A 17,808-nucleotide genomic window follows, 5' to 3' on the forward strand; every position below is an offset into this window, starting at 1 on the left:
GTTCATGCCTCTATTATGAGCTACTTGGGAGTCTGGAGTCCATAATTTGAAGCCATTCCAGGCATAAAAGTCTACAAGACTTCATCCCAATTAACCAGCAAAAAACTGAGCTGGAGTTATGGCTCAAGAGGTAGAATACAGGGTTGAGTAAGAAAGCCCAAGTGAATATGACTCCTTGAGTTCAAGCCTTTGTATGGATCAAAACAAAATAAAAACACAGTGTAATCTCCCTCACTGTATTGGAATTGAGAATATATAGATTACTGAGGTACTTAGGTTGGCTAGACAGAAACAGAGAAAACAAAAGATGGGCAGAGGGAACTAAACCTGGTGAGCTAGGTTAGGGCCAGGTAGTAGTGGCCTCTGTTCTGTGGAATTTGTGCTTCATTCAGGAGTAGTGGCTCCACTTCTGGCTTTTTGGTGGTTATTTGGAAATAAGAGCCTCATAGACTTGCCTCCCTGGACTAGCTTCAAGCTAGAATCTTCAGATCTCAGCCTCTTGAGTAAAAATGAGCCCTGATGCCTAGCCAATGAATGATTTTAAATAGTGCCATGATCTAATTGCTTATATGACTGAGCTTTCTATCTGTTACAGATGTAGTGTCTCATTTTTTCATTCAGTCCTTAGTTCTGCTCCATAATATAGGACTTCTTATCCCATTTGGCACATGAGAAAGTTAGCTGTGGGGCTGGGGATATGGCCTAGTGCCAAGAGTGCTTGCCTCATATACATGAAGCCCTGGATTCAATTCCCCAGCACCACATATATAGAAAACGGCCAGAAGGGGCGCTGTGGCTCAATGGCAGAGTGCTAACCTTGAGCAAAAAGAAGCCAGGGACAGTGCTTAGGCCCTGAGTCCAAGGCCCAGGACTGGCCAAAAAAACAAAAACAAAAGAAAAGAAAGTTAGCTGTGTTGCCTATGACCTTTGGGCTAAGTCACGGGCTGCAATTTGAGCTTGACTAAAGCCTGAACCTACAATGAGAAGGATGGTCTAGAGATAAAGAAATGAAAATGTTCTGTAGGCTGCTGTGGCAGTTGTACAGGTGAGAAGAGACAGGGCACTGGGAAGAATGGAAATGGGAGGATAAATAAAACTGAGATAGAATCAATGGTCTTGAATGACTAGGGCAGGAGGAGGAAGGGGAGAGGAAAGAGTACAGGTGTAGGAGGTGATGGAGGACAGAGGCAGGACCATAGCCTCCAGCTCTCTGGTGACTCTTGTCAGTATGGGAAGGATGCCATTGATTAGATCACCCTGAGTCAGAAACTTGGGAAGTGTCAGAGTTACTCAGGTTAAAGTAGGATGAGTTCTCTGAGTTCTGACTCAGACCTTTCACTGTTTTTTGTTTTGTTGTTGGTTTTTTTGTTTTGTTTTTGCATTTATTTATCATTGTAAAGGTCATGTACAGAGGGGTTACAGTTACATAAGTAAGGTAATGAGTACATTTCTTTTTGAACAGTGTTACCCCTCCTTTGTTTTCTCCTGCTTTCCCTCCCTCCTGACTCTTCTCCCTCCCACAAATTATAAAGTTCATTTCCAGCATAGTGTCTAGTGAGTATTACTATTGCTTTGGTTCACCCTTTGTCCTACCATTTCTGTGATGTCCCTTCCCCAATTCAGATAAACTTATATACAAGACAAAGGGTAACAAAATAAAAACAGTGACCACAGGGACTAAATCAGAGAGGAAAAACAAAAGAAAGAAAAAATACTTGTGAACAGTACACAAAAAAATCCCCCAAACCTCTTGTTTCCATATCTTGGAGCTCATTTCAATTAGCATCATTTTATATGGTCATATGTACATAGCTATTGAGCTATTGCTTTCACCAAGTTTTTGCCTTCTAAGCTTCAATTTCCTCATCAACACAGTGACACTGTGGAATATCATGTTAAGTGATCCCAGAGAAATTCATGTCTGTTCAGACAAGCTCAGTAGTATCAACTCCGCTTTGTGAAATAGTTCATAATTCATCATTTCAAATGATAAATCCATTTTGAATAAAATGATAACAGTCCATGGAGATTGCTTCCTCTTTTCTACCACTTGGCAAATACCCTTGAGAAAACCCCGGACTCAAATTGGACTTCCTGCCACTGTGGTTTTAACAAGCACTTTGGCAGTAGTAAGCACTGTGGTTTTTCCTTCTGAACTGTGGACACCTTTACACTGAAGTCGTTAGTAGAAAGGAATTTTTGAGCATGAGCTTTCAGATTAGACTCACTGTCATATTTTCACTCTCCCAAAGAACTTACTCTCTTTTTTTCTTTTGCCAGTCATGGGGCTTGAACTCAAGGCCTGGGCACTATCCCTGAGCCTCTCTGGGCTCAAGGCTAGCACACTACCACTTGAGCCACAGCACCACTTCTTTTTCTGTTATGTGGCACTGAGGAATTGAACCCAGGGCTTCATGCATGCTACCACTAAACCACATTCCCAGTCCAAAGGACTTACTCTTTAAAGAGCTTAATCATCTGCCTAAACCTATTCACAATCTCCTGGCAAGTAGGCTGCAGAAGAGCCTTATGAAAAAGCTACAGCTTGTTTCCTTTTTGCAGCATGGGTACTGCTGCAGGGGCCACCCTGGGTAGGAAGCAGTGTTTGAGAGAGAAGGTGCTGTGCAAGTTGCTGGGCAAAACCAGTGTCAGAGAAATGAATGGTCCACAGGGCCGCCTAGTGGTGGTAAGTTCTCTGGTGCCCTTTGTTCTGTTTTAAACATCTTGTGTCCCAGTTTCCTGACTGAAAATTTATTCAGGGACTAAAACTGCTCTGGCATCTGCTTCAGGTTCAGTGATGCCCTGTAGGCAGTGCAGTTTGAGACAATTCATTGTTGTCTTCTTAATGTTTAAGTTTTGGAAACACAGAGGTGAAGAGAATATGGACTGAAGGACCCTTGCTTTCAGTAGTCCTCCAGGCTTGTCCTGTCCTGAATGATAGCCACCAGCTGCATATGACTATAAATGTTTAGAGCATGGCTGATATTGAGATGAACATTAAGTTCAAGTTACACATTGTATTTTAAATGCTTGATACAAAAATACAAAAGCTTCTAATAATGTTTTCATATCAATTGCATGTTGACAGTATATTTGGGGCTCAGTAAAATATAATTAGCTGGAGGTAGTTATATCCTAGAATACTAGTACTTAGGAGGCTGAGACAAGAAGATCTCAAGTTTGAGGCCTGCCAGGGCTTTGTAATGAGTTCTAGGTAAGCCTTAACTACTTAGTGATACCTTGTCTCAAAAATTAAAATTATTTTCATCTGTTTCTTTTCCTTATTTACTGTGGCTGCTAGAAACTTAATGCTACATTTCTGTTCTATAGCATTCCTCTACACAGATGGGCTTTGAGCCAGGAGCAAGGGCTCATGTGATCAGGGCAGATTATAGGGCTCTGTTTATGTGGCATAGAGGAATCAAACTCAGGACTCCATGCATGCTAGACAAGCACTATACCACTAGGCCACATTCCCTATTCCCAGCCCTAGGAAAGTTTTTAACTCCCATTTCTAAAATAACCAGAAAAGCCCAGGTTGGAGGTATTGCTCAAATGGAGTGTCAGCTAAGCAAGCAGTTTAAGTAAACTTGAGGCCCTGAGTTCAGACCCCCTGGTGTAGGAAGGAAGGAAGGAAGGAAGGAAGGAAGGAAGGAAGGAAGGAAAGAGGTCAGACATCAGTGGCTTACACCTAGCTACTGAGGAGCCTGAGATCTGAGGATCGCAATTTGAAGCCAGCCTGGGCAGAAAAGTCCCTGTAAGACTCTTCAAAAACCAGAAGTGGAGCTGTGGCCCAAAGTATGCAAGTGGTAGAGTACTAGCCTTGAGCAAAAGAAGTCAGGGACAATACCCAGGCTCTGAGGTCAAGCCCCATGACTGACCAAAAAAAAAAAAAAAAAAAAAAAAGAACCACACTACTTAAATTACTTCCTAGAATTTTGCCTCTGTGTGCTTAGCATTAAATGAAAATTCAGTGGGGGCTATTTAAGTTGGGGTTTAGGACCCAAATGATTTTGCTTCTCATGTAGCATTGTATTCTTAGCCTTGAAATGTGTGGGATTTTCTTGTTTCTTTGTTTTTTGTTTTCTCTTCTGTCTAGGCTTTTGTGAATTGGCAAGAGGCTAAACTGACTTGGAGTTTTTTCAAACAATCTTTCTTGAAACAGATTTTGACAGAAGGTAAGTAAAAGGTCACTGTGAACAGTCAGGAGATGAGTCAATGCATTTTGCAGGACTTCTGATTAAGTTGATCCAGACTGCCTGTCTGGAGCTCCCTTGGCATAGAACCTTTGGGGGAAAAATATTTTTTAATAAGGAGTGGGAAACCAATATTTGTTTAGTTTTGTGTTTCATTTGAGTTATGTAATTGCTTCATGTCCTTATAGAAGATATTTTTCCTCTTTGGGGTATAAGGAGAGTGATAGAAGGGATGAGGTTGGTAGGATGCACTGTATGCATGTATGGAAATGTCCCAGTGACCCCCTACTTGTACAACTAAGTTATGATAATAAAAAGTCTGTAAGAAAAAAAAGGCATTTTCCCCTTTATTATAGATGAGAAAAATAAGGCATTTCTTCGGGTCCTACAGTAATAAGGAACAGCTTAATTGGAATCCAAGCTTGGATTAGCTTTCTATTACTGTGACAAAACACCTGAGATAATCAACTTAAAAGGAAGAAATGTTTATCTTGATTCATTGTTTTGGCAGAGGTTTTGGTCTCTGTTTTCTTAGACCTGATGCTTTAGGCCTATGACAGCACAGTTTTTCATCGTGCAGGCAAATGATAGAGGAGGTATGTTTACCTCGTAGTAGCTGGGAAACAAGAAAGGGACTTGAGTTCCAGTATCCCCTTCCGGGTCATGCCCAGTGACCCAACTTCCTTGTACTAAGTCTCAACTCCTGAAGGTTCCACCACCTCCTGATAGTACCATGGGCAGGGGATCAAACCTTCATGGCCTTTGGGGGATACTTCAGACCCAAACTTATAGCAAGATCCAACTGTAAGACCTTAGGGTATATAATTTTAGTACATTTATTATAAAAGTACTATATCAATTACCCCCAAAAAAGGAAAATAGAGATTAACACATAATCTCATTATCTTAACCTTTTTAGTTTCTTTTTTAAAAATTTTGGTGCCACTCCTGGGGTTTAAATTCAAGGCCTGGGTGCTATGCTGAGCTTTTTGCTAAAGGCTGCTTTACTCTTTGAGGCACTGTTCCGCTTCTAGCTTTTTGTTAGTTAACTGAAGATTAGAGTCTCAAAGACTTTCCTGTCTGGGCTAGCTTTGAACTTTAGACCCAAACTATATAGCAAAGTCTATAAAACCTTATGGTATATAATTTTAGTACATTTATTATAAAAGTATTATATCAGCTACAAAAAATGGAAAATAGAGATTTATCCATAATCTCATCCCATCCTAACTTTTTTTTTTTGCAGGTCCTGGGGGGCTTAAATTCTTGGCCTGGGTCCTTGCTGTCCCTGAGGTTTCTTGCTCTTTACCACTTGAGCCACAGCTCTACTTTAGCTTTTTGGATTAATTGGAGATAAGAGTCTCATGGACTTTCCTGTCTGGTCTACCTTCGAATGAAACTTCAATCCTCAGATCTCAGCCTCCTGAGTAGCTAGGATTAGAGGGCCAGCAAAAAGTGGAAGTACATCTTGTTTGTTTGGTTTTTTTGGTTTTGGTTTATTGAGATTGAGTCTTACAGTGTAGCCTATGCTGGTCTGGAACCCATTAGTCTCAAATTTTTAATCCTGCCTCCTCTGCTTTTCAAGTATTAGGATTACAGGCATGAACCACCACACCTGGCTTATTATATAGTGCCATTATAAAAATTCTGAAAAATAGAAAAGAGTTTTTTTATAGAATTCGAATACAACCATTATTATTATTATTATTATTATTATTATTATTATTATTATTATTATCTTATTTCCCCCATTTAAAATGTTAATTATGTCTCCAAAGTGAAGTAACTCCTCTTTTTTTTTTTTTTTGCCAGTCCTGGGCCTTGGACTCAGGGCCTGAGCACCGTCCCTGGCCTCTTCCGGTTCAAGGCCAGCACTCTGCCACTTGAGCCACAGCGCCGCTTCTGGCCGTTTTCCGTATATGTGGTGCTGGGGAATCGAACCCAGGGCCTCGTGTATCCGAGGCAGGCACTCTTGCCACTAGGCCATATCCCCAGCCCCAAGTAACTCCTCTTAAGCCTCATTTTTCCTATCTGTGAACTGAGGGAGAGACCAGGATATGTCCAGGTGCTTTCTGAGTCTTGAGAGTGCATGCTTCTAGCCTAAGCTTTTGTCAGTATAAAAATGAAACTGCTCAAGGAACTTTCAGGTCAGAAGCCTTGGGAGAGCTGAGTGAAGGTACAGAGCTATAAGTCCTTCAAAAACAATGAGTATGCCATTGTCTGCTGACCCCCTGCTAGACCTGGTAGAGGATAAACATTCAGCAAATATTTGTTGATGAGTAAGATAAGCAACAATAGAAGGTAACAAATGAAATTGTATATTATGATGATTAATGTGGTTGGGAAAAGGAGAATCAATGGAGGAAGTTTTGGAAAGGATGTTGTATGTGTGCATCCTTTCCCTCTAATGTTTTAAAAGAAGTTTTAATAACTTTGAGGGAACAAATTCAATCTAAAATAGGACTCAATTAGTTGTCTGGATTGCAGTTGCTAGTTATGTTTTTGATAGCAGGTTTAAGTTAGCAAGCACTAGAGCTTCCTGGACTTAGCCTGAAGGCAAAGCGGGGTGCTTGTTCCACAAATGGCCCTCCTAGCCTGGTTGACTTGGTAGTAAGTACACCAGTAGGCACTTCCCATAGTCCCCATCTCTGTGGCTATGAAATAAGGAAGTGGCCTAACCAGGATTCCCAGATTCTTCATATCTTTGAAAGCTATAGCTAAAAAAAAAGTTGAAATCACTTTGTGGTAACAAAAATATACAGTACCCTTTCCTTCTGCCCCCATATTTCCTGCATGCTGTGTGCCAAGTACTAAAATAGAGGTGAAAACAAGCCATGGCCTCAAGGAGCTTCATCAAAGTCACAGACATTGTGTGGCTGTTTCAGGAATGTGGGGCAGGACTTGGAATTTCTTTCCTTCCTTCCTTCCTTCCTTCCTTCCTTCCTTCCTTCCTTCCTTCCTTCCTTCCTTCCTTCCTTCCTTCCTTCCTTCTTCTCTTCTTTTTTTGCCAGTCCTGGGTTTTGGGACTCAGGGCCTGAGCACTGTCCCTGGCTTCTTTTTGCTCAAGGCCAGCACTCTACCACTTGAGCCACAGCACCAGTTCTGGCTTTTTCTATATATGTGGTGCTGAGGAATCAAACCCAGGGTTTCATGCATGCTAAGCAAGCACTCTATCTCTAAGCCACATTCCAAGCCCCGACTTGGAATTTCTTGTTGTTGATATTGTTAGTTATGGGGCTTGAACTCAGGCCCTAGGTGCTGTCTCTGAGCCTCTTTGTGCTCAAGGCTAGTGCTGTACCACTTGAGCCATGGCACTACTTCTGGTTTTTCTGTTTTTGAGTGGTTTATTGAAGATAAGAGTCTACTGGTACTTTTCTGCCTGGCGTGGCTTCAAACCGTGATCTACAAATCTTAGCCTCCTGAATAGCTACTATTCTAGGTGTCAGCCACCTGCACGCCGGCTTAGTACTCAGAAATGTTAACTCAGTCACCAGATGTCCCTTAGGCTCTCCCTCATTTCCTGGAGCTCTGCTAAGAAACCTGAGAGAGATAGAATGACTGAGAGGGCTCTTCTACCTTCAGGGAGCTTATAGATATGAAGAGAAAATAGAGATACAAATGTCATTTTAGATGTGTGGATGCCACAGTCAGGCCCAGCCTGACTCAGATCAGCTGGAAGGTCAAATCCAGGTAGGTCAGTTATAACAAAGAATGATAACATGATGGGGTTAAGGTTGGTGAAAGGAGGTCAAAAAGTAACTATAAAAGCCCTCAAATGCAAATGAAGAAGACTGAATGTTTTGCAAGCACCAGTGAGCCATTTGAAGGTAGAAAAGTAAGATTAACTATGGAATATATAATAGTCCCTTGGAATCCAGGGGATTGGTTCCAGAACCAACCCAGATATTAGAATCTTAAGACTGCTCAAGGGGCTGGGAACATGACCTAGTGGTAGAGTGTTTGCCTTGCATTCATGAAGCCCTACGTTCGATTCCTCACCACTACATATATAGAAAAAGCCAGAAGTGGCACTGTGGCTCAAGTGGTAGACTGCTAGCCTGGAGCAAAAAGAAGCCAGAGACAGTGTCCAGGCCCTGAGTTCAAGCCCCAGGACTGGGTTAAAAAAAAAAAAAAAAGAATGCTCAAGTCCCTTAGGTAAAGGGACTGTAATAATTGGCTGTGTAATGTTGTCTGGGTGCAGGGTCTTCTATCTGTAATCCTAGCTATTCAGGAGGCTGAGATCTGAGGATTGCAATTTGAAGCTAGCCTGGGCAGGAAAGTCCATGAAACTCATCTCCAGTTAAATACCAAAAAGCTAGAAGTGGAGCACCAGCTTTGAGTGAAAAAGCTAAGGGATAATGCCCAGACCCTGAGTTCAAGCCCCAGTACAGCTACCAAAAAAAAATGGTGCTAGTGGTGTATGTGTGTGTAATATTTGTATGTAATCTAGACACGTTCTTCTGTATATTTAAAATAATTTCTAGGTTACATTGTGTGTATGTGGGAGGGTGCTAGTGCTTAAATTCAAGACCTCTTGCTCTTTCTTGGCTTTAAAAAAATTTGTTATTATAAAGGTGATATACAGAGGAGTTAGACTTACATAAGTCATGTAATGAGTACATTTCTTTTTGGACAATGTCAGTCCTTCCTTGCACTCCCAATTTTTCTCTCCCATCCCTACCCACAGGTTGTATAGTTCATTTTCAACATAGTATTTAGTGAGTACCACTGGTACGTCTGTTTACCTTTTGTCTCTTCATTTCTGTGTCCTTCCTTACCCTCCCAAAGACAGATAAATGAACAAACAAGACTAAAAGAAAAGTAAACAAGGGCTGGGAGTTGGTGGCTCACACCTGTAACCCTAGCTACTCCTGAGGCTGAGATCTGAGGATCATGGTTCAAAGCCAGCCTGGGCAGGAAAAACCCACGGGACTCTTATCTCTAATTAACCACCAGAAAACCAGAAGTGGCACTGTGGCTCAAGAGGCTGAGCTCTGGCCTTGAGCTGAAGAGCTCAGGGACAGTGCCCAGGCCCAGAATTCAAGCTCCACAACTGACACAAAAAAAAAAAAAAAAGAAAAAGAAAGAAAGAAAAGAAAACAACAACAACAACAAAAAAACAACTCCGGGACTTTATTTCTATAAGTATTATTTTCTGTGACCAGATGCATGTAGACATTGCACCTTTGTGTTCCTTTCCGAAGAATATCCTCCTCTGTCTCACTGTGTGTGAATTATGTCCCACAGTATTTTAGATCTGGCTTTGGCATATGAGAGAAAACATGTGCTGTTGGTATCTCTGAGCTTGGCTTACCCATTCCTTGGCTTTTTTGCTGGCATCACGCAACTTGAGAGCCACACTTCCAGTCTGGCTAGTCAGGAGGCTGAGGTATGAGAATTGAGTTTGAGGCAGCCCAAACTGTCAAACCATGAGACTCTTCTCTCCACTTAGCCAGCAAAAAGCTGGAACTGGAAATGTGGCTCAAGAGTGCCAGCTGTGGTCAGAGAAAGCCCAAGCTAGGAATAAGAGGCTGTAGTACTGGCACCAAAAGAAAAGAAAAGAAAAGAAAAAAGCCACAACCTTGAGACAATCACTTTTATATTTTCATAATCTTTCCTAATTTTATTATTTTATTTACTTTTTTATGCTGGTCCTAGGGCTTAATAAACCCTGGGTGTGGTGCTGTCCCTGAGCTATTTTGCTCAAAACTGTCATTCTGGCACTTAGAGCTACAACTCCATTTTTCATGGTTAATTGGAGATAAGAGTCTCACAAACTTTCCGGTCTGGGTTGGCTTCTGACTGAGATCCTCAGATCTCAGCCTCTTGAATAACTAGAATTATAGGTGTGAGCCTCTGGTGCCTGACTTCCCATATTTTATTTTTAGCTTGTTAGGTTGTTTTGTTTTGTTTTTCATTTATCTGCTTTGGAAACTTGCTGTCCATAAAGCCCTTATAGTACTTTCTAAATTATTACTATGAGATTATTTACAATTTGCCTGAGGATTGGGAATGTATCTTTAACTGATTATGTAAATTTTCTCCTTTGAAAGTATTTGTCATCTGGAGCCCTTGGGAGGCTGAGGAAGGAGAATCCTGTTTGAGACTATATAAGGAGACTATTAAAAAAAAAAAAAAGCAAGGAAAACCTAAGTGAGAGGACTTACCTGCTAGAAAAGTTGATAGATGATAAGAGAAAAGGAAACAAAAATTAATGTGATCCTAAAATGCTATTTTACTTTTCCATTTCTAGGTGAGCATTATGTGATGACATTTTTGAATGTATTAAATTTTGGTGATCAAGGTAAGATGAAATTATGTAGTATTTTCATTAAACATGAATACGAGTAACAGATACTTATTAATATTTTTTCTGTAGTTTGATACATTTAATAAAAAATTAAGGATGATAAGAAGCTAAGATTATTTAAAAATTAATCCTGGGCTGGGAATGTGGCTTAGTAGTAGAGTGCTTGCCTAGCATGCATGAAGCTCTGGGCTTGATTCCTCAGAATCGAACATAAACAGAAAAAGCCAGAAGTGGTGCAGTGGCTCAAGAGATTGAGTTCTAGCCTTGAGCAAAAAGAAGCCAGGGACAGTGCTCAGGCACTGAGTCCTAAGCCCCAGGACTGACAAAAAAACCCAAACAATAAAAATGACTCCTGAAGATTGCAAATTGTAGGTCTTGGTAAATATATACAGCTACTGACTGTGCTCTCTCTCATGTGACATGAGAGGCAGGTTTTGTTGAAATCCTTTGCTCTCTATTTTTCTTCCTGTGTACGCTGGTGCTCATTTTGGGGGGATGGGAGTGTGCTTGACAAGAAGAAAAGGGAAATTAACATGACAGTCACAAAGATTTGCCCCATATTTGTATGCCTAGATTGGTCACATTTCTTTCTTTATTTTCTTTATTTATTTTTATTTATTTATTTATTTTTTGGCCAGTCCTGGGCCTTGGACTCAGTGCCTGAGCACTGTCCCTGGCTTCTTCCCGCTCAAGGCTAGCACTCTGCCACCTGAGCCACAGCGCCTGTTCTGGCCGTTTTTCATATATGTGGTCCTGGGGAATCGAACCGAGAGCTTCATGTGTAGGAGGCAAGCACTCTTGCCACTAGGCCATATTCCCAGCCCTCTTTATTTTTAATACCAAAGTAATAGAAGTTTTTAAAAGCAACTTTGCATTGAAGACTTCTATTGTTTTCTTCATGTACTAGTGATGGAAATTTCTTTTATTGTGACTATCAATATCAATATCCTGATTGCAGTATTTTACTGTGCTTTTTACAACATGTTTCCATTTAGGGAAAGTGGGTGAATGGTTACTGGGATCAATAGTACCTCTTCTGCTTGTGAATCTATAGTTAGCTCAAGGTTTAAATATTACTTAATTGAAGGTTGAAGTAAAAAAACAATTTTAGGATAGTACTGTAAAAGTTAAAAGTGAAAAACTAATGATTGTTTCTTTTGTTATGTAGGAGTATATGAGATAGTCAATAATCTCGGATCTCTTGTGGCCAGGCTAATATTCCAGCCAATAGAGGAGAGTTTTTATATATTTTTTGCTAAGGTGCTGGAGAGGGAAAAGGATGCTATACTTCAAAAGCAGGTAATCTTGGTTCTCATGTCATCATATCTTATTTAAACTTCCCTGTAACATTGATCAAGATGCATTGTATTCATAAACTTTTATTAAATGACAGCTCCTTTGTACAACTACTTAAAGATTAAATAAAAAACTTCTCTGTAACTGCAAAGCAAAACAGAAATGGGGAATAATCTGTTTCTTTTTCTCTCTCTCTCGGTGCTGGACTTAAAACTGTGGGTCTGGGCACTGTTTCTGAACTTTGGTGCTCAAAGTTAGTGCTTTATTCTTGAGCCACAGCTCCAAGCTCCCCTTCCAGCTTTTTTGGTAGTTAATTGGACACAAGAGTCTCACCGGCCTTCCTGCCTGGGATGGCTTTGAGCCATGAGCCTCAGATGTCATCCTCCTGAGTAGCTAGGATTACAAGTGTGAGCCACAGGCACCCAACATTTTTCTTTCTTTTTTTTTTTTTTAATCTGAATTTTCCTGTAGATTTTATCCTTCTATCTGACTGATGCAGGATTTAGAGCTCATTTCTCTCTTATGGTCCTTGCCCACCCCCATCCCTTTTGTCTCACTCCTTTGTCTTTCTGTTTGACCTTACTATTGGCATAGCCCTGTCAAAGCTCTTTACAACTATCCCCAGTTTAGCCCTGATGCCTCCCATGGCATAGTTCTAGGTATAAGAATGAGGTAGCCTCTCTTGTCCTCAGAGTCTCAAGAACCAAAGGATGCTGAGGTTGGAGCAAAGATAACCTAGGGCATGGTGAAGAAATGATGTGGTGTCCAGGCTTCACTCAGCACACCAATACAGAAGAGATTTTAATTGGGGAGTATTTGCTTACAGAAACTTTTTTTTTTTTTTTTTGGCCAGTCCTGGGGCTTGGACTCAGGGCCTGAGCACTGTCCCTGGCTTCTTCTTACTCAAGGCTAGCACTCTGCCACTTGAGCCACAGTGCCACTTCTGGCCATTTTCTGTATATGTGGTGCTGGGGAATTGAACCCAGGGCCTCATGTATACGAGGCAAGCACTCTTGCCACTAGGCCATATCCCCAGCCCCCGAAACTTTTCTTTTTTAAAACTACTAAAAATGTTTGACTTATCTTAGAATAAAAAGCAAGCTCCCAGATGTTTTAGAAGGCATTTTGAAAAATATAGTTTATGCATAGTATCTCAAAATGAGCTAATCTGGTTCACAATCTAGTTCAGAATTATGTTCCTAAGTGTACTTTGACAATAACACCAGAATTTTTAGATATTTTCAAGAGAAGCACAAAAGCTGGCAAGTGTAGATGAAAATGTGCTGCCCCTTTACGAATAAGTATCAAAGTGTAAAGTATCTTCTAGGCAGCATTTGAAATAATTGATCCTAGGGCTGGGGATATGGCCTAGTGGCAAGAGAGCTTGCCTCGTATACATGAGGCCCTGGGTTCGATTCCCCAGCACCACATATACAGAAAATGGCCAGAAGTGGCACTGTGGCTCAAGTGGCAGAGTGCTAGCCTTGAGCAAAAGGAAGCCAGGGACAGTGCTCAGGCCCTGAGTCCAAGGCCCAGGACTGGCCAAAAAAAAAAAAAAAAAAAAAGAAATAATTGATCCTAAATGACATGAAAACTAAACCTTCCCTTTTCCACCTAAGGAGTCCTTTGCTAATTCCCATAAAATCAGTGAGGCCCTTAGTTGGAAAAGTGAGCTGTAAAATAGTTTAGGGAGGAGGTCAGAGATGAGGATGTTTTTCAGCTTTATGATTTATTCAACTTCCTTCTCTTACATCTTGGTTCAGGAGGATGTTGCTGTGGCTGCTACAGTTTTGGAGTCCCTGCTAAAGTTGGCCTTGCTCACCGGTCTGACCATCACTGTTTTTGGCTTTGCTTATTCTCAGCTGGCTCTGGATATCTATGGAGGGGCTATGCTTAGCTCAGGAACAGGTATGCCCTAGAGTTTTGCCAGATTTATTCTAATTTCCAAACAGAAATAGAAGAGACTCATGAAATTCAAGAACACATACACTCATAGTTAACCTCTGTATTGGTGCAAGGCAATTGTCAAAGTAGCTGGGGCTTTGGGACTGTTCCCTCACGTAAGCCAACATAGGGTGTGGTCAGGGGCTTGCACCAGGAGATCACTTCTGCAGCCTCACCTGAAGACTTGTCATGATACTTCCCTACTATTGGCTTTCTTCTCAAACCTAAGCATTTGCCCATGTTCCCTCTGGAGTGAAGGAAGAAGGTAGAGAACAGGGTCTAATGAGCCTCTGCTTGATCCTAAACATATTTGAAGATAGTAAATGCTACATAAATCTCAAGACCTGATAAAAGTCACGGAAGGATAACCCAGAGTCATTCGCAGAGAATAAAATTGATCTCAGCAAATAAAATTGTATGTGTAATAATACACTGACTATTGGTTTTTAAAGGAAAAATGAGAAAAGTATTGAATGAACCTGACATTGAAATACTTGGTTCCCGGGTTGCTGAGAAGCTCCTTGGGAACTCCATCAGTTTGAAGATGAGATGTACAGGACTGAAGGCTGACAGTCTACTTGCAGTGTTTTTTCTTGGGTTTAGCAATTCTTCAGGTCACTAGACAGGAGCCTGGAAGATTCTTTCTGTTGTCAATCTCAATATAAAGGGTTTTGTCACTGCCATTTTACAATGGCATGTTTTAATCACTCTCATAGGGTTCAATCTTTTGGAATTAGTTGTGGTAGGGAGGGCCAGGTCCTCACATTAGAGCAAAGGTTTGAGGAAATCTCTATTGTGCAGCCAATAAAGTGGTTTGCAGCTTGTGGTTGGGGTTTTTGTTGTGAGAAGTACATTTTCATAAGGCAAATAGGAAGCCATTAATGAGTTTATGTGCAGAGATTAGAAAACAGTCACAAAGGAACACTCACTAACACAACTACAGGATGTTGCCAAGAGAAGCTGTCCCATCATCATGTTCTCCTGGGAGAGCAACTAACTATAAGAGAATTATAAAGGAAGTGAGATACCTGTACAACTTTGAGCATTGATAATTTATCAGTGAAAAGGATTGGTGTTGGTTAAATTCTATGGTAATGTATTCTGAGTTAATTTGTGTGTGTGCGCGTGTGTGTGTGCATGTGTGATCGTGCTGGTATTGGGGCAAGACCTGGGCACTGCACATCCCTTAGCTTTTTCGTTCAAGACTGGTGCTCTGCCACTTGAGCCACAGCTTTACTTCTGGCTTTTTGGTGGTTAATTAGACTTTTCTGCCCAGGGCTGGCTTCGAACTGTGATCCTCATATCTCAGCCTTCGAAGTAGTTAGGTTTACAAGAATCAGCCAACAGTGCCTTTGAGTTGTTAATATTTTTAGATCACAGAAGATGTTCTCCTAGTCTCATCTTCACAGACTAGTGCCTTCAGAATAATTATGGTTTCTCAGTCCTTTGAAGCATATGTGGTTTCTCATTGCATTGTTTTCAGGACCACTGTCATCTGGTCCTGGGCCCCACTATGGCTACACAAGCAGTGTTGTGGCAATTGTCTCTTTAGTTATCGTAGCCTCTCTCTTTGACCTGTAAAAGTTTTCTCTGTAAAGCCCATGTGGCTTCTGGGTAGGGTACATGCTTTTCTATAGGATGCCTATTAGCTTTACCTGTTCACAGCACCCCTCTTCTCCTTACTTCTTGGTCAGTGGACTAGAATCCAAATGCCCTTACTGTGTCAGAAAGCATGAAAACTTTTGTGCTCCCCACCTCACTACAGCAATCTTTTTTTTGTCTTTTAAATTCTGCAAAACTTGACAGTTCACAAAGACCCTGGAATAATCAGGTAACAACTCTTTGTAGCTCAGCCCCATCACTTTATTTACATGCTGAGAATTAAAACCCAGGACTTTGGAAAGGCTAAGCACACATTCTACCACTGAGTTACATCCCCAGCACAAGCCTCATCATTTCAGGTTTTTGGGGTATTTTGTGTGTGTGTGTGTGTGTGTGTGTGTGTGTGTGTGTGTGTGTGTGTGTGCATGCGCGCACATGCTATTAGGGATTCTAATTAGTAACCCCTAATGGGAGTTCTGTTAGGGCTCACTATGTTATGAATGTTCTGTCTTAGTAGTTTCTTGCTGGCTCTGGGCCCTAGACTATCCTGAAGCTTTTTTCCTTCAGAATCTACTCAACTAAGATTACTTTAACATGCAGGGCCATTAGTGTCTGAGTGAGTGCTCAAGCTATCATAGCAATCTTTTGTATGCTGATTTTAAAAGTGGGCATTTTATTTGCTGGCCAGATGAGCTATTAGTTCTTCAGCAAGAAATCTGTACATTTATAACTGTCTTTTTGTTTTTTAGCTCATTGTTTTAGTCAATGCCAAGGAATGCTGGGAATCCTGCAGTGAGCATGCAGTTTGCCGCTTGCTACAAGCAGGTCTCATGATCCAGTTCTAGTGTTGTTTGTGACTTGACCAAGCTGAAGATACATGTGTGCCTTCTGTTTGGACTCTAGAGTCTTCATGTATTTTTTCCTTATAGGTCCCATTTTGCTGCGTTGCTATTGTCTCTATGTTCTTCTGCTTGCCATCAATGGAGTGACTGAATGCTTCACATTTGCTGCCATGAGCAAAGAGGAGGTTGACAGGTAGGCAATATAGAAGGTACCCTTGTAATCATGGCCTTTGGACAAAATGAAGTAACTTACCAGTTTTCTGAGCATTCCTTTAGCTGTGACTCCCTCATAGCCCACACTGAATCACTACGGTGGTACCTCCCTGTGATCACTATTGCCCTGCCCCATTCAGCTAGTACTTCCATGGAAGGCTGATGTATCCTGTTTGTTCAGGTGTGCAGAGTCAGCATAGAACAAGTTAGACTATCATTCCTCAACCTTTTTCTTTGCCCTCTTTCCCCCAGGAGTAGCCCTTAGCTCTAAGGGATTACCAAGGAGCCTGTTCAAAATGCAGATTCCTTATCCTGAGAAACTGATTCTGAGATTGATCTGTGATACTTCTCAGAGAAAGACTCAAATGGCATATACAGATTTTGCCACACTTTTCTTTCTCATCTCTTGACTCCAGATCAGGACCCCTGCCCTGGTAACCTGATCAGTGTTTTTTTTAACACTACTTCTAATCAACACCCCCTTGGAACTCTTTAAAAATGCAGATAGATTCTTGTCCATTCTACTTGCATTACTCTATCCTGTCACACTAGTGTGTGTTTAAAAAGTTCCTTAACTGCTGGGTTGGTCACACCTGTAATCCTAGCTGAGATCTGAGGATTATGGTTCAGAGCCAGTTGGAGCAGAAAAGTCTATGAGACTTTTATCTCCAATTAACCACCAGGAAGCTGGGAGTGGAACTGTGGCTGAAGTGGTAGGGCACTAATCTTGAGCAAAAAGGCTTAAGGGCAGCACCCAGGCTCTGAGTTCAAGCCTCAGGACCAGCACCACCCCTCCCCACCAAAAAACTAATCTTCTCAACTATTTTACTGTAAATTCCTAGTTAAGTACCTTTGGCTCAAAGCCAGGATTATCTATATCTTATGTCATAAATGCCAGAAAGTAACAAGACAGTATCATTAATGCTGAATGAGGTTGAGGAGAAGAATAAAAATAATAGGGAAAAAGAAAAGTCAGCTGTGGTGGTGCACGCCTTTAATCCCAGCAACTGAAGAAGTGGAGGCAGGAGGATGGAGAGATCAAGACCAGTCCAGGCAAAGCCACCAAGACCCTATCATACAAAACATAAAAGGTTGGAGATGAGGCTTAAATAGTAAAACACTAGCCTAGCATGAGAGTGGCACTGGCACTAACCTAGCATGAGAGTGGCACTGGGTTCATTTAGTACAATTAAAGGTGATGATAATGAAGATAGAATTGAAAAGGTGAATATAGATGGTAGATGAGTGGCCCTCAAAATTCCTCTTCCCCTTGAGCCTTGGGGATTTTCATAATGTATCTGTAACCTCTGTGCTGTTGAGAACCTTCAGAATTTTAGAGGGCCCTTTCCTCTTCTCAAAGCAGCCTGGCTTCCCATCAGGCTGCCTCATGTAGAAGCTACATAGT

General features: G+C 41.3%; 1 protein-coding gene across 1 annotated transcript in view; it reads left to right on the plus strand.

The window, feature by feature from the left end:
* Positions 1-17,808, plus strand: part of Rft1 (RFT1 homolog) — a 44,008-nt gene that overhangs the window by 19,884 nt on the left and 6,316 nt on the right. Inside the window, exons 7-11 of the mRNA XM_048355833.1 lie at positions 4,100-4,178; positions 10,450-10,500; positions 11,675-11,805; positions 13,566-13,710; positions 16,278-16,383. Of these exons, the coding sequence (XP_048211790.1) occupies positions 4,100-4,178; positions 10,450-10,500; positions 11,675-11,805; positions 13,566-13,710; positions 16,278-16,383 (512 nt within the window). The remainder of the gene's footprint in view (positions 1-4,099; positions 4,179-10,449; positions 10,501-11,674; positions 11,806-13,565; positions 13,711-16,277; positions 16,384-17,808) is intronic.

This window comes from Perognathus longimembris, chromosome 10 (assembly GCF_023159225.1).
Source record: "Perognathus longimembris pacificus isolate PPM17 chromosome 10, ASM2315922v1, whole genome shotgun sequence".
Classification (NCBI taxonomy): domain Eukaryota; kingdom Metazoa; phylum Chordata; class Mammalia; order Rodentia; family Heteromyidae; genus Perognathus; species Perognathus longimembris.